Here is a 17,220-nt window from a genome sequence, read left to right as displayed (position 1 = left end):
TCTATTCAGTTACATTACTTGTGGCTATTGTTAGATCCAAGTTCAATTGACCATATATTTAGTTTTGATTATGTGCTTAAATAATTGAATATAACATAATTTAAAAGTGTAAAATCATATTACTGAAAGGATCTAAGCTAGTTCATCATATGCAAGTTAGGAGTGTCAAAGTGAGCCAACTCAGCTCACACCGGGTTGAGCTAAAAAAGGGTTAGCTCAACCCAACTCACTTTTTGGTGAGGTAGAAATTTTATAACCCAGTCCGACCCACCACAAGTTGATGAGTTAGTGAGTTGACTACCTTACGAATTTTATTTTTTTTTGCAATTTATTTTATATATTTATTGCATTACAATGAGAGATAATTGACTTAATTTATTTTTATAATAGTGGTATCAAAGTATTCACCTAATTCTCGAAATATTATTATAAAGATAATTTGACAACATATATAATTTGACAAACAAATTAATTAAACATTCACACTATTCAAATATTATTGAATAACATTCTAGCATTTAAAAATATGAAATTTTTAACCTATATAATTAGAATAAGTAAATAACTATAACAGAAAAATAAAAAAAAAATAAAAAAAAATGTTGGTGAGTTAAATGAGTCAACTCACTTTTAACTCGACTTGAACTCGTTTAACCAATGGATTAAATGAGTCGGGTTCAGTTCCACCCACTTTTGGAAAAATTGATTTTTTCTCAACCCAGCCCGACTCAAACTTGTGGTGACACTACAAGAAAACTTCTAAATAGTAACCACTTTTTAGTGACTAATAATGATTAGTAACTATAGTATCTAATTTAGATACTAATTTACAAAACTAAAAATAATTGATTACTAAAATAGTCACTATTATGAATAAAAAAAATATAATTAGTCACTAAATTGGTCTTTAAAATTAGTTATCATAGATTTAGCTACAAAAAGAAATTGGTCACTAAAAATTTGCTACCTAGGTTTTGGTTACTAAAATAACTTAGTTTCTAAATTGGTCTCTAATTAATTAGTGACCAACCTAGTGACCAATTATAATTTTTTTATTCATAATAGTGACTATTTTAGTAACCAATAATTTCTAATTTTGTAAATTGGTATCTATATTGGTCACTATAATGACTAACTATTTTTAGTTTCTAAAATTAGTTTCTAATTGAATATTTTCATGTAGTGTCACACAACCCGACTCACCAACCTCTAAATAAAGGGTCACATAAGTGTTTTTTATTATGTTGGGTTTTGCATTTGGGTCGGGTTGTGTTGTTTTCTTTTAGCCAACACATTGGTAATTTATATTTTTATGATTTTTGTTTGTATTTAGAGTTTAACATCATTTTGGTTGTATTAAAGTTTATTTGGATCTTAATCAGAATTATAATTTATTTTTTTTGTGACTGAAGAAAAAAACTTCTATTTTTTCTAATTAAGTGAGTTAGTGAGTCAACCCGTGGTGGGCTGGGTCGGGTTCAAATTTTTTTAGCTCACTAATAAGTGAGTCAAGTTAGGTTAACTTACTAAGTGGTTAACCTGTGATAGGCCAGGCCGGTGGTCCGTTTTGACAACTATATACATAAGATATCATCATTGAAGAAGAAAAAGTTAAAAACGTTGATGCTAACACTAATACAAAAATGCGGCCCAATACCTTAATGTTAGAACCATGTAGTTGTAAACATAGTAAGACGCAACCACTCTCTAGTGAGCGAGATTTATGACCTTTTGATCACATCTTAGACAATCATTTGTCTTAAGGGGCTATTTGTTAACGAATACTCTTACAAGTTAGGCAAGAGTGTCTACGTTCCGAAATAATACTCAGATTATTAGACAAGAGTAGTTAAAAGTTAAAAGAATATTTTGCGGGTTAGCCAAAAGTGACTATGTTCCAAAAGAATACTCAACAAATTAGTCAAGAGTAACTATGTTATGAAATAATACTCGTACGAGTTAGCAAAAGGTATTTACAAGCTGAAATAATACTTTCTTATATCTTATAGTAGTAGTGTGTATAATGGACTAAATATGTCGATTTCAAAAGTTTTGAAACATAATTCAACCATCCTTTATTGTGTTTCTCTCGTTTTTCACACTGTCGACATCCGATTCCGTTTGGATAGATAAATTGTATTTTAAAAAATTCAAAAATAAATAAATAAATAAATAAAAATGATTGAAATAAAGTTTGTAAAAAAGATTTTAAAAAATGGTTAAGTTAATTAAAAATTAAAAATAATAGAAACCCAATTTTCTATTATCATTCTCTATTCTTCTATTCTTACCACCCACTTTCATTTTTTTTTAAAAGCCCAATACTCACTTTACTACTTACACCCTTATCTTCATTTTCTTCACCCTCAAAAACCATCTTTGTATGTCACGTGGCATTCTCTTTCTCTTTCTCCCAAAAGAACTATTCACTCAGACACGCGAGACTCACACTCGTCTGATTTACCTCTCACAATACACGCCTCACTATGAAGAAAAAAACCATATTTGGACTCACTTTTAATCCATCACATCATCCAAAAAAAGTCAGAATATATATATAAATATATATATATATATATATATATATATATATATATATACATATATATATATATATATATATATATATACCTCACTCACGAATTCTCCTTCTTTCGATACTTTTCCGAATTTCATATACAAAACAAAAACGCATTATCACTCACATCCCGGCGAGCTTCCGACGAAACCTGCAACGGCGACGATAGCACCGACTTTGGTCCTTCACCATTACCGTGCGCCACTTGTGACCACTGTGCAATTTTGCGCCGCCAAACTCTCTCTGCACCAAGCTCAAAGACGAGAGTCTCTGCACGTTTCGCATCCTTTCTCTCGTTCACGGCTTACCAAAGAGGGTTGACTGCACCTGAGCCCTAAACAGCCATTGGCGCTGGTGCCTTCAAGGTTCAACCCCGTTTCTCCTCTCTCTGTTTTATCCATTCTTGGATCCATTGCTTGAATGTTGTTTGGGTTTTAATTAATATTATCATGGGCTGTTGACGTGATTACAGTTTAGGTGTTCAAATTTAATTTTTATTTTTTGGGTTTAATTACTCATAAAATATTGTAATTAATTTCATGTGATGGCTTCTGTTTGGTGCTGGATTAATTAATTTCATCACAAGTGGTAACTTCGTAAAATGAAGAATTCGAAGGGTTAACACTCTCTCATTAAAGAAAATATTACAAGGAAAACTTAGAGCAAGAACACTAGAAAAATATATTATAGTATCATGTATTAATTTTCTAGCTTTTTGGAATTTGTAATAGGTCATCATCGAGAGACAAAATCTCCATGTACTTGATAACGTTTTCATAAGGTTGCACTTCCTTATAAAGCTTTGAGTTGTAAATATAGAAAAATTCAAGAACATTTGTCATAGTATTTTCATTTTTTTATTAATGTATTCTTTGCTTCACATTTCAAAATTTATTTTAGTATTAATTGGTGTACCTTAAAAGGTTTTCCAAACATTTTTTTTGATCAAATGTTTTCTATACAGAAAGCTTGGTGCATTAAATGTTGTAGCTTACTGTATGAACCATTATAAGATTGTGATGCATGTATTGTAGGCTCAAAATCATTTGGGTGATGAAAGAAAAAAAAAAAATTTATAATATAATATAAGTAAATAATGGTTCAGAAGTAAATAAAAAAAATGTTTATAAATAATTAAAAGAAAAGGTTAGTAAAACTCTCACCACTGTGACTGGTCCAGTTATGGCAGATTTTTCGTACAAATCTTATTTGGTCGCAGAGGGTCCATTTATATGAACCTAGATAAAAATTTCATTTATTTCGCGTACCAACGTGTGAAAACTTGATTCGGGTCGGGTCTTAAACGGGTCATCAGCGCACCATTTCTAGTCCTTGAATATGGAAGAAGATAGTCATCCTTCAATCTTTCGTTTTCGTGTCACTCAAGGTAAACCCCTTCCTTTTACCTTCTTGCTTTTACTCGTTACTCTCGCCCTCTCTAAACCCACGTTTTCTTTCCCTCTTTGTTTCTGATTTTCAGTATAAAGTTTGTACCTTTCGAATCATTGGATGGTTCTGGATATGGAGAAGAGTATATACACTTTTCTCACTGTGCACCGTTGGGAGTCACTGAACTGTATGAAATATAGATTGGCTTCCCTGAGGCCTGTTCATGGAAGGTTGGCTCTGAAATTTCTCAATTGGGTCATAAAGCAACCCAATTTAGAGCTCAAACATGTTACTCATATCATCTGCACTACTACCCACATACTTGTTAGAGCTAGAATGTACAACTTTGCCAAAACAACCTTAAGGCAGATGTTACAACTGCCAATTGGTTTGAACTCTGTCTTTTATGCTTTGATGGAGACGTACCCCATTTGCAACTCAAACCCAGCTGTTTTTGACCTCCTGATTAGGGTTTGTTTGAGGGACAAGATGGTTGGAGAGGCTGTGCAGACTTTCTACTTAATGGGGTTTCGGGGACTGAAGCCTTCTGTATATACTTGTAACATGGTGTTAGGTTCCCTTGTGAAGGAGGAGAAGGTTGATATGTTTTGGTCCTTTTTCAAAGAGATGCTTACCAAAGGGATTTGTCCTAATGTTGCTACATTCAACATATTGTTGAATGCGTTGTGCGAACGGGGGAAGTTTAAAAGTGCTGGCGTTCTCTTGAGGAAAATGGAAGAAAGTGGTGTTTATCCGACTGCCGTCACTTACAATACCTTGCTTAATTGGTATTGCAAGAAAGGAAGGTACAAAGCAGCATCTGAGTTGATTGACTCCATGGCATCTAAGGGTATTGGGGCAGATGTTTGTACATATAATGTTTTGGTAGGGAATTTGTGCAAGGAAGGCAGGAGTGCAAAAGGTTATTTATTGTTAAAAAGGATGAGAAGGAAAATGGTGTATCCAAATGAGATAACTTATAATACTCTTATTAATGGATTTGTGAAGGAGGGGAAAATTGAAGTTGCTGCAAAAGTTTTTGATGAAATGTCATCATTTAATTTATTACCTAACATTGTCACTTACAATACTTTGATAGCTGGGCACTGTAGGATGGGCAACAATAGGGAGGCATTAAGATTGATGGATGTTATGGTATCATGTGGTTTAAGACCTAATGAAGTTACATATGGGGCTCTTTTGAATGGGCTATCCAAGCATGCTGAATTTGGAGTGGTTTCTAGTATTCTTGAGAGAATGAGGATGGATGGGGTGGGAGTTGGTCACATTAGTTACTCAGCAATGATGGATGGGTTGTGTAAGCATGGCAGGTTTGAAGAAGCTGTGCAGTTGTTGGATGATATGTTAAAAATTTCTGTTAGTCCTGATGTTGTTACATTTACGGTGCTCATAAATGGATTTTTCAGGGTGGGGAAGATAAATGATGCAAAGGAGATTATGTGTAAGATGTATAGGACTGGACTTGTGCCAAATAGCATTTTGTGTTCAACATTAATCTACAATTATTGTAAAATGGGATATTTAAAAGAGGCATTAAACGCTTATGCAATTATGAATCGCAGTGGTTATGCTGCTGATCACTTTACATGTAATGTGTTGGTTGCCGCTTTCTGTAGATGCGGAAGACTTGAAGAGGCTGAGTATTTTATGGAACATATGAACAGAACTGGTCTTGATCCTAATTCAATTACTTTTGATTGTGTTATAAATAGTTACGGAAATTCTGGGGATGCATTAAAAGCTTTTTCTATGTTTGATAAAATGAATTGGTTAGGCCATTTGCCAAGTCAATTCACGTATGGGGGTCTATTGAAAGCACTTTGCAGAAGTGGACATATTAATGAAGCATGGAAGCTTTTCCATAGACTTTGTTCTGTTCCTAATGCCGTTGATAATGTTATCTTCAACACAATGCTTACTTCTATATGTAGATCAGGAAATTTATCTGATGCAGTTGCCCTTATTAATGAGATGGTTACAAATGATTTTCTGCCTGACAATTTTACATACACTAATATTATTACGGGGCTGTGCAAGAAGGGTAAAATAGTTGCCGCACTCCTTTTTTCAGGAAAGGCAATTGAAAAACGATTATTATCTCCAAATCCTGCTGTGTACACCAGCTTAGTCTATGGACTTCTTAAGCATGGACATTCAAGAGCAGCTTTCTATATTTTTGAAGAAATGCTAAGCAATTGTGTGGAGCCTGATACTATAGCATTCAATGTGATTATAGATCAATACTTAAGGAAAGGGAAAATGTCGGAGGTCAATGATATTCTGTCAACAATGAAGAGTAAAAATGTATGCTTCAATTTGGCTACTTACAACATCCTACTACATGGATATGCAAAGAGGAATGCAATGGCAAGATGTTTTATGTTATACAAAGACATGATCAGAAACGGTTTTCTACCAGATAAGTATTCATGGAACTCTCTTATTCTTGGGTATTGTAAGTCGAAATCATTTGATGTTGCTATTAAAATTTTAAGATGGATAACACTGAAAGGTTTCATAACGGACTGCTCTACGTTTAACATGCTTATTTCCAAGTTCTGTGAAAGGAATGAGATGAAAATGGTCTATGATCTGTTATATCAAATGAATCAGTTTACAATAATTCCCAACGTAGATACATACAATGCTCTTTTTAATGGACTCATTAGAACTAGCGAATTTGATAAAGCCCATCATATTTTGCAAGCCTTGTTGGAAAGTGGTTCTGTTCCTACAATTAAACAATATATTACTTTAATCAATGGTATGTGTAGAGTTGGGAACATAAAAGGAGCATTGAAACTTCAAGATGAAATGAAAACATATGGTGTCAGCTCCCACAATGTTGCAATGAGTGCTACTGTTAGAGGGCTTGCACATTCAAAGAAGATGGAAAATGCTATTTGGGTTCTTGATTTGATGCTTGAGAGGCAAATCATTCCAACTGTTGCTACTTTCACTACATTAATGCACGTCTATTGCAGAGAAGCTAATGTTGCAAAAGCTTTGGAATTGAGGAGCACAATGGAACATTGTCATTTGAAGCTTGATGTTGTTGCGTATAATGTTCTTATATCTGGCCTTTGTGCTAGTGGAGATATTGAAGCAGCTTTTAAGCTTTATGAAGAGATGAAACATAGAAATCTTTGGCCTAATACGTCTATATACATTGTTCTTATTGATTCTCTCTGTGCTGGAAATTATCATACTGAAAGTGAAAAACTTTTGAGGGACATACAAGCTAGGGAACTGGTTTCTTTTAATTCATGTGGAGGAACCAAAAGATTGAATGAATTATTGATTATTGCTAGGAAAAAGTTAATTCATTTGAGAAACAAAATGAGAAGAAAGTTTGGTTGATCGCATTATACTTTTTCTTTTCCAGAATATATGTTGACTGATGAGGCTGAACCAACAGTTGTGTTACTCATTCAGACGCGATATTCCTGTATGGTTTGTATTACATTCCTCCAGTATCATTCTTTTGGTTTCTCGAAAAGTTGATTCTTATCTTTTAGTATACTTCATCCCTTCTGAACTCTTTTTTTGGTTACTCTGCTTCAGTTTGTACTTTATATGAACAAAATTCCTCTTCTCGGTATAAGGTTGTTGGCAGTGTTAAGAGAATATACATTCACAAGGCTTTTAGTTTTGATCAGCTTCTTTAGTTTCCTTCTTAACTAAATAATGTGGCAGAATTAGTATGATATATGATCGTGAAAATTGCATTTTTTACTCAACAAAGAAGCTTTTTGCAGTAAAATAATTAGCAATGTTAACTATGAGCAGAGTCTGTCAATTATCACGGAAGTTATAATGGCTGATATTCAAATCTGAATTTTGCAGGTCTGTTCTTTCACTGGGTCAGTTCAATTTTCCAAAATATGTTCCCTCAGTCAAACTGTGCTCTCAGTTAGAATCCTGAGAGGGACACCTGCACCCGAAATCCTTGTATGCCCCGGGCTTTTGTTTAGAGTTTCTGGTAACACTGAATGATACTTTACATTTTGGGTCTCTTGCATTTATCATATCTTCTATACAAATTTTTCAGTGTCTGTTGGTGACTTTTAGCAGTGTTATCGAAAAATGATCACGGAGGATTTTGGTGTCAGACTTTTTGATGGCCACCACAACAAGACAGTAGCAAATCGGGTTTTGAATGGCGGTTCATAACAGCCACATTGGGTTTCAGAGTCATAGTTCGGCGTGGCCATGACAGAAATTGTGAACCGGATGACACTGCTCTGCGTAAGGATGAAGAAGCCCATGTCAGTGCAACCCAACCCCATTCGAGGTACTGAAAACCTTAGTTTTTTTTTTCTCTTTTGTTTCTTTTTTGGGATAATGCATATTGGGTCAGCCCAATAGTGTTTCTCTTTAAAACAAAGGGTTGGGCCATACAACCCTAACAACCACATCGAAAAATTTAGGAAATTTACCATATATTTTGTTATTTTAAGTCTCGAACTGGAATTTGGTGATGATTTTATTTGATTTTATTGTTCTTTGAGTTTGTAGACATGATATTTGATTTTGAATGTTGTTTTGAAACCAAATATTTTAAGTTTTCTCTAAACTTTGCAATACAGAACATAACCTATGTCAATTCTCAAAGGACATTGATTGTATTCAATCTGTAATATTCTTTTCTTACAAATTGAATTAGGGGGTTTAGGGGTTGAAAATGTAAAACAGAACTTGAAAACCGCAACAAATTTGAAAAGTGTGTAATTTGAGGTTTTTTTTTTCACTTGTAGGCAAATTTGTCTCCGTTATTACGAAAATGGGCAAATTTTTAAAAAATTACGAAAATAGATATATCGTACAGTCCTACACGTTTTCTAAAAGAGAAATCGTGCACCCGTCTCACGTTAATTGAGAAATCGTGTAGATGCCACACATTTTTAAATCAAAGTCTTGTTGACGTTAATTGAGAAATCGTGTAGATGCCACACATTTTTAAATCAAAGTCTTGTTGGGATTAGATGATTTCAAGCTGAAATCGTGCAAGGGTTAATGATTTCTATTGTAATCGATTACAAAATTTCGTAATCGATTACGAAATTGATTAAGGGAGTACACAAATTCATAAGAAAAAAAGTGTGGGGGCAACATTTTCTTTATTAGAAAACACGTGGGGTGACATTTTCTATTATTTCTAGTTGCGCCCCATTTTCCCTTCCAAAAGCCATCCAACAACTTCATTTTGTGGTACGTGAATAACATATATGCACTATTGGTCAAGCTATATAGGTCCTACTCTTATATCAGACCTTCAAACCAGGCGTAAGGTTTTCGAACAATCATCCACTACAAGGATCCATAACGAAATGGATCAACCAAGGATAAACCAAAAAAATGTTTTTACTTTCGTATTGAAGGTCATCATAGGAGTCCTAATCATTGCTGATATAGACATTGGCCCCTATGATGACTTTCAGTACGATAGTAAGAATACTTTTTGTGTTTATCCGGATTTGGTCGATCCATTTTGTTATGTGTCCTTGTAGTTGATGGTTGTCCGGAAGTCTTACACTTGGTTTAAAGGTCTGGTATAAAGTTAAGACATGTATAGCTTGATCAATAGTGCAGATGTGTCATTCACGTACCACAAATGAAATTGCTAGATGGTGGCTTTTGGAAGGGAAAATGGGGTGCAACTAGAAAATGTCACACGTCCACACGTTTTCTAATAAAGAAAACGTTTCCCCCCACACTTTTTTTCTTTTGAATTTGTGCACTCCCTTAATCAATTCCGTAATCGATTACAAACACTTTGTAATTGATTACAATAGAAATAGTTAACCCCTTGCACAATTTGAACTTGAAATTGCCAACTTTGATTTAAGGTGTAGCACCTACACGATTTCTTAATTTGACCACCGGATTCAAAGGAAAACGTGAGAGGGGTCCACGATTTCTCTTTTGGAAAACGTGAGAGGGTGCACGATTTGCCTATTTTCGTGATTTTTAAAAAAATTGTCCATTTTCATAATAACGGAGATAAATTTGCCTACAAGTGAAAAAAATCGTAATTTGAAGATGGAAAGTCAATTTGTATATTTAAGAATCAAACAGTTCCTTTCATATATCCAAGTTTTAACAATTGATTTAATCAACTAAACCAATAACACGAATCCAATTAAAATATCATTAAATCTAAATATCGCTAAACCAAATTTCCTATCTATTTGGGCAGACAATTATATTTCAGGCCTTATCAATACAGCTGGTAATTACTGGGATGTACCATTTCCATTGGCAATTGATCAAGCTTCTGTGACTATCCGTGACTCTTCTAGTGCTTATCATTTGTCTCGGCAGTGTTCTTAACCCAAGCTGTTCAAAAGGATTCAAATTCAAAGAATGAAGCATCACCTTCTCTACTTCCTGGTTTTACCTTCTAAACCTTTTTCTTATACAGGAAGTACGTTGATATTTAGAGAACTGGGGATCCTGAGTTGAAATTGCTGCAACCTTACAAATGCTCGGTGTAAGTTAGAGCTGATTCAAGAATTACTGTTAATTAAGAATTTGAGACCGGCCTTGGCTAATAGGTACTGTGGAAATCTCTTGTTCCTTAAGTTACAAGTTGGTAAATTACCATTAATTTTCATCGTTCTTTACCTCCCTTCCCCAGGTATGTAAAAGCACTCAGAAGTTGTAGTACAAAATTATAGGAGATTATATTGTGGGAGAACCATCTTCAAAATTCTATAATCTTTGAAATCATTTGAAGCATACATAAAAATACTTAGAATGTCGTTTTACTAACTTAAAGCGACTCTGCCATACCATACCAGTGTGTAACTTCACTGTGTAAATGTATATCCCAATAACTCAAGGACAGCGAAATTGAACTCATTAAAAAATGAGTTGGAAATAAATTGAACTCAAGAACTCAGTAAAAAACCCTATAATCTTTGAAATTCTTGGAGCAGATTGAAGCCGAAATTTGGACAGTAAGAATGATGAATTACTAACTTAAAAAACAAGAGACGACGGTATCTGCGTTTAACTTCATTGCCTGTATGTATCAAGTTCACCGAAGCTTTGAAATGAATGAACTCAACTAAAACCTTTCAAGTTTCAACTTTGAAGACATTCATGTTGTTCACTTGAGGTTTTCTTCATCATCATTTATTTCAAAGAATGTGAGTACGATTTTACATACACCAGTTACATGAAATCCGCTGGAATAAACATTAAACAATAAATATACATTCATGGAATAAATTATGGCAAAGAAGGCGTGAGGGAAGGCTTTGTCACTTTCAGTTCTCCACAGTCACTGATATAAACAGTCGTAAGAGGCCTGTTCCATATGTTACGTGCATTCTGAGCCCTTCCATCTCCAAAAAATTCAGCCAAGTCATTAAACTGGCGAATTCTCTCAGATGGTTGGTAGGTAGGAATAGAAGCTATGGCTGTGATGACATCTAATCCTGCAATAGATTCATTTAAGTGCTAAGCACTTCTTTGGTGATAAAGATAAATCAAAATTCATATAATTTAGCACCCAAACAGGTAAAATATTTCAACATTCTCCCAACTGATTTCTGTCATCAGACAAATAGTTTAAAACACAATATGGTTAAGTGTAAGTCAAAATTAGATATTGGAACCTGGGAGGTACAAGACATATTCATCTTTTTATTTTTGCTAAGCACATACTCTACACAATCAAACGCTTTGTGTAGAAGAATATATATGTTACCCTCCTCAGGAAAACCTCCTAATATATAGGAACAAGTTGAGTAGATATGACTCATAAATCTTCGGTTTAGTCCTGAACAATAACTCTCTGAACAGGCCTTTACTAACAGTCCCAACATACCATTAGTGTGCTGCCATGGTCGTGGAGTTTCTGTGTTCTTCATACTACCACCACTTTTCACTCAACCATAAGGAATTGCAAATATAACAGGCTTTGTCATAATAGATTCTTCCAATGATATTTCAAACAAGTATTTACATACACAAATTCTCAGAAATGATATAAATTACTCAAAATAAATAACATTCATAATTAAGAATAAAATGTGATAGGTGTTTTCAACAAAACAAGTAAAACACCAACAAAAGTCGTATACAAGTTTCCTAGACTGGAATTATCAGTCATCATTTTCTAAATTCAAGTTCTCTCTGTAATTTTCCCCATTATTACATCTATAGATTTTAGTTTTGGCATTGAGCTCGAATTGTACTAATTGTTATAAATTTTTAAAGTCAAGCACTTTAGCGAATTAAATTGAAGGTCCTCTCCAAAGCAGATACAAAGCTTCAAGAAATTATCATATTGACAAACTTCAGTATCTTGATTAAACAAACTAACATTATCATTAGCATTACCTTCGAGAACTGTTCCGAAGACAATGTTCTTGTTATCGAGCTGGGGGCAAGGTCCGGGTCCAGTGGTGATCAAGAACTCAACATTCCGGTACTCAGGGTCGAGCTTAATATCATCGTCGTCGTCGTTTTCGGAGAGCGATAGCGAAACGACGCCGGGTCTTGAATGGGTGAGCGCGAAGGCCTTGGCGTCGACGGTCTCGGTGTTGCGCGGCAGGTCGCGCGGCGGGCGGACTTCGCCCTTGTCGGGACGGCCCTGGCGGCCGGCGAGGAGGTACTGGCCGGGAAAAACCTTGTGCACGAGCGTGTTCTTGTAAGAAGATGACGTGGCGTTTGAGCCGAGACACACTGACTTAAAGTTTGAGACGGTTAGGGGAACGAGATTACCGAAGAGGCCCAAGACAACGCGGCCCAATAGCGTGGAATCGGAGCAGATGGGGGAGAGGGAGTCAGGGCGGTCGGGGAGGAAGTTGTTGGGGCAGAGGCTGAAATCCATGAAGACGCGATCGGTGACGGTCGGGGTGGGAGGAGGCGTAGAGGGGAGGGAGAGGGTGGTGGTGGTGGTGGTTGTGGTGGAGAGGAGGAGGAGGGAGCGCCGTGTGAAGTGGTTGTGGAGAGGGAGAGAGGGCGGTGGTGGCGGTGGTGGTGGGAGAGAGTAGGCCATCGAGCTTCATTGTTGGGTTTGGGCGTGGGATGGAGAACTTGCAGGGCTCTCTGTGGGGTCCACCTTGGATTGGATAAAAGATAATGCAAACAATAACAACGTAAGAAATTGCCAACTAATATATACCCTTCAAATTTTAAATAATTTTAATATTTGAATTCACACATTTAACGTTAAAGTTGTACAACATGAATGCATTTTCCTTTTTAATTTTAGTATTTTATCTCTCCTTGATAAACTCTATGAACATGTTGCTCTACTTATTACTTTTTTTTTTTTTTATGAATATTTGTTAAGTAAAAGGAGTATATTGTTCTTCATTTTGGAGTAATCTAATCGATCATTTCTCTTGAAAAAAAGAATGTTACTTCTTACAACTTGATTTGTTTTACTAAAGTAAACACAATGTTTCAGTTATGAACATATTGTTAGGGAACTCTAGTAACTATTTTTCATATTGAGAGTGTGATTTAACAAATTTTTTCAATTGTAATGTCAAATATAAGAATTTTTTTTTTTGCAAAGTTAGTTTGAAAACAAATAGGTAAATTGTCTACCCACTAACGTGTACTAGTTCAAAAGGTTTTCTAAAACATTTTGGTAAAACTTATGCAAGAATAGATTGAAAAAATAATGTATGCATGCAATAGAAAGTATAACCAATATAGGTTTTATAGTGGTTCATTCCATTTACAATGAGGTGATACAAGTGTAGGTTTGAGTATATTCATCTTTGTTTTTAAAGTAAGAATTTTTTTCTTATCCTCATTCCCTTAGAATATGAAACTTGTGTCTCCTTTCTTCATATCTTTGTTTATATTCTCTCTCTATCTCAAATAAAATTTATTGACAACTACACATTTATTATTTTTATGCATGTTAATAAAGAAAGGACTTTAAGAATTTGAGGGAATTTGGAGGATATTAAATGGATTAATCTATAAACATGTAAAATGAAAAAAATATTTCTTTAATGAAATAAAACTTGGAACTAGAGGCAAAAGAGGAGATAAGTTTTTAGCTTAATGAGGTAAGGGCTTACACGATTGAAAACTCAAAATTAATAATCATACATTTTCACGTGACAAAAAAAAATAAAAAAAAATATTAAAAGATTATAAATTATCAAGTGTATGTCCTGTAAGCAATTTAACTCAATAAGTTTGATTTTTATGTCTCTTAAAATGTAATACATCGTTTTAATAAATTGGCACAAAAAAAAGTATAATTGAAATTACAATGAGAATAAAAATATATCGGAGATCTTTGTCAAAAGAGTGATTATTAAACGAGTCGAACATTTGAGAGATATAATTAAAATTGTGTATTGAAAGAAGGATTATTTAAATGAAATGAAACAAATGACCAAAGAAAATAATGAAAATATGTTAGTTAGGTATTTTATAAACTAAGGGTGTTATAATAATTTAAGATTGAGATGGGTATTAGGATAAGGACATGTTAGATATGTACATTTTCATTCTCGTACTATATTTGAAAATATGGATATAACCCACGCATAAACTCACACACAATCATTGGAGTAATTTTTCATGAAAATCAGAGTTGATACCTATATGTATGTTTATTTTTCATCCCTAATTACATTTAATTCTCCTTCAAGAAAACTTTGAAGATTTTCACTATAATCAAAATATTACAACAAGTTTGTTGTCTCTTTTAGCTTACATGAATGCACAAAGTCACTCATGTCTATTTCATTATCTCCCCTTGAGATAAGAGCACAAGTACTTTTTGACACTAAGTTAATTCTAGTTTTCAAGAGTATTTTATATTTGCTACTTATGGTTTACAAGCAAAGCTGGATGTTTGAAATACAAGGCTTTCAACATTCAAAAGGTTATATAAGATCTAAGTAGAAAGAAAGGTTAGCTTATATAAAGGACAAGCTTGAATTGAGCTTAAAATCCACTTTGAAACTTTTTTACAACTAGGCCTACCATATGCTCATAGGGGGTTGTTTGTTTGATGGTTCTTCAAGTAGGTTCACAAAGAATTTTGTAAACGTTTGAAAGTGTTTAACTTTGCACTAACAACTTTTACTGTTAAGCTCTTCTCATTTCGTGAATGACAAAGTTTTTCTTTGCAACTACTTCTTTTATTCTAACAACAACAAAGTGAACATGTAAATTCAGAAAAATGGGTGTGTGTCAAGATGTTATTAGATAAAAATGATAATTCATGCATGACATCATTAACTATAGTGTGTTACCCCATCCTTTCACCTTATCTTAAAGCCTTCTCTTTTTTCTTTTCTCATCCTATATGCTTTCCAATTTTCAACAAAAATTAGTATGTCCTTTTAGAGAGGTTGTGGTTTGCCCATAAGATACATTCATTTACACTTGTAACAAAGACTATTTCAACTCACTAGTAGAAAAAATTTAAAATGAGTGGAAAATAAAGCTCTTGTGGAAATAATTAGCAACAACATAAACACATTTTGCATGCAATTGGAATCCTTATTTTGCTTCAACTTTGCAAAGTGTCAAAGACTAATAAGACTGATTCTCCTTCCCTAGACTTTGCACCATAGATCAATTACTCTACGACATTTCCCCTCTAATTCATCCTCAATTGGAATGGTCACTGACTACCTCAAATGATTTCACATTAGAATGTCAAGAATAAGGGGGAGATTGAAAATCAAAGGATGACTCACATTGCAATTAAATGCAATTGAGAAGGAAATATGTGAAAGATACCATTATGCCCAAAGGGTTACGTTGAACACATAATTCATTTTATTATTATAAACTTCAAATTTCGCATAGATGAGTGAAAGGATGAAAAAGAGACACAAAGTGAAAAATTGCATATGATAGTAAGTTTAAGTTACTCTATGATAAGTGTTTGATTTACTTGATTTTATACGTGTTTTCTACACTTGAATTGCATATAATTGACTTAACTTGAAATGAATCAACCCTACAGTGTTGACCATCAAGAAAAGGGTATGGGATAGAAGAAAACCCTCCATGTAAGGAAACCCCAAGTGTTGATCATCATGACAGGAGCTAAAGCCATGCTTTAAAACTCAATAAAAACGTAGTCATGCTTTGTTTCTTGTAACAAAAATTTAGCTTCTTTCTAGGATTTATTTAGACACTTTTCTCTGCACTTATTGTAATATCATTGTGAGAGACATGGGAAAGGGACAACAACTCCTAATTATTATAGATGGATTTATCATTATGAATGTTGGGATTGAATGTAACTCTTTTGATTTTCTATATTTGTATTGATTTCTATATATTCAAATGTTTTATTCATGTTATTGGTTTGGTTTGCATTACTTGTTTGGATGAACTGATCACTCATCTTATTTCACTAAGATAGATTGAGTTGGAAAACTAATCTAAGTTTAAGGTCCAATCAAATCATCTACTATTGTTAGATGTTACGAATAAATTTAACTATTTTAGCTTAGTATAAAGTCTTAATCTCAATACAATGATTAATTCGATCAAGTATTGAGGAATCACACTAAGTTTGAGCTCCTTATATTAGTCTGAGTTCCTTATATTATAAAGTCAAAGAATTGATTTAGAAGTAGTCAAGCACTTTCAAGAACATTGAATAATGGTTTAACATGTAGTAAATCACTAATAATGCACTAGGAGTAAATTCGTGAAATTCAATCTCAACTCGCTGATTCTCATTAGATTTAGTTAACTTTAATTAGCATATACATTTTATTTATCTCGAGCAACCAAAACACGATTTCATTACATATGTTGCAATTGAGTGAATACACTTGCTGGAATTTGATAAAGAGATCAACACTCTACCACGTCATTAAGGTTTAAATGTCATTAACATAGGGAAATAAATGACTATTTTTAAAGTAAATTGGAACCAAATTAAATGCTTAAAATATTACAACTAAATTGAGAAAATATAATAAAGGATATTAATTTTATTCATTACAAAAAATATTACTATATTCTATTTTTAGTACAATAAAAAAAATTGTAATCTTTGTACAAAATTTTTAATTCTGCTAATTTTGATTGAACTCTGTTAATGTTTAAATAGTTAAACACATGATTGTCTTTTAGTAATTGTCACTTATGGTTATTAAAAGAAATAATATTAGAACATTTAACTCTTTATTTATTACTGTATAAATCTAAATTTGTTTATCGTTTTCTTTTAATAAACACACGTGACAATTATTAATTAAACTGTATTAATT

At 33.5% G+C, this 17,220-nt stretch overlaps 2 protein-coding genes across 13 annotated transcripts; one reads left to right on the top strand and one right to left on the bottom strand.

Annotated features, from left to right (window-relative positions):
- The first annotated feature begins 3,830 nt into the window (after positions 1 to 3,830).
- Positions 3,831 to 10,762, top strand: LOC114162913 (pentatricopeptide repeat-containing protein At5g55840). Of its 12 annotated transcripts, none has more exons than XM_028046919.1 (5): positions 3,831 to 3,965; positions 4,059 to 7,436; positions 7,835 to 7,939; positions 8,101 to 8,282; positions 10,188 to 10,762. In XM_028046919.1, the coding sequence occupies exon 2, from the start codon at positions 4,088 to 4,090 to the stop codon at positions 7,346 to 7,348; it is 3,261 nt and encodes a 1,086-aa protein (XP_027902720.1). In that variant the 5' UTR covers positions 3,831 to 3,965; positions 4,059 to 4,087; the 3' UTR covers positions 7,349 to 7,436; positions 7,835 to 7,939; positions 8,101 to 8,282; positions 10,188 to 10,762. The 12 variants fall into 12 exon arrangements, with proteins under 12 accessions (XP_027902720.1, XP_027902717.1, XP_027902718.1 ...); XM_028046916.1 differs by having other exon boundaries at positions 8,063 to 8,282; XM_028046917.1 differs by having other exon boundaries at positions 8,060 to 8,282.
- A 210-nt stretch (positions 10,763 to 10,972) lies between these two features.
- LOC114162915 (peptidyl-prolyl cis-trans isomerase CYP28, chloroplastic) lies at positions 10,973 to 13,139 on the bottom strand. The gene is made up of 2 exons (XM_028046921.1): positions 12,341 to 13,139; positions 10,973 to 11,433 (listed from the first exon to the last, which is right to left on the bottom strand). Exons 1-2 carry the CDS (start codon positions 12,999 to 13,001, stop codon positions 11,225 to 11,227), a joined length of 870 nt encoding a protein of 289 aa, XP_027902722.1. The 5' UTR covers positions 13,002 to 13,139; the 3' UTR covers positions 10,973 to 11,224.
- Between the last annotated feature and the right edge of the window lie 4,081 nt (positions 13,140 to 17,220).

The sequence above is a fragment of the Vigna unguiculata genome, chromosome 9 (assembly GCF_004118075.2).
Source record: "Vigna unguiculata cultivar IT97K-499-35 chromosome 9, ASM411807v1, whole genome shotgun sequence".
NCBI classification, from domain to species: Eukaryota; Viridiplantae; Streptophyta; class Magnoliopsida; order Fabales; family Fabaceae; genus Vigna; species Vigna unguiculata.
This window is presented reverse-complemented; position numbering and strand designations above follow the sequence as displayed.

What these genes read in the sequence shown, in the direction of transcription:
- LOC114162915 (XM_028046921.1), bottom strand. Translation starts at nt 13,001, where the DNA reads ATGGCCTACTCTCTCCCACCACCACCGCCACCACCGCCCTCTCTCCCT. An exon ending in CTTCGGAACAGTTCTCGAAG is followed by an intron (nt 11,434 to 12,340) that starts GTAATGCTAATG and finishes AATCTATTGCAG; the next exon opens with GATTAGATGTCATCACAGCC.
- LOC114162913 (XM_028046919.1), top strand. Translation starts at nt 4,088, where the DNA reads ATGGTTCTGGATATGGAGAAGAGTATATACACTTTTCTCACTGTGCAC.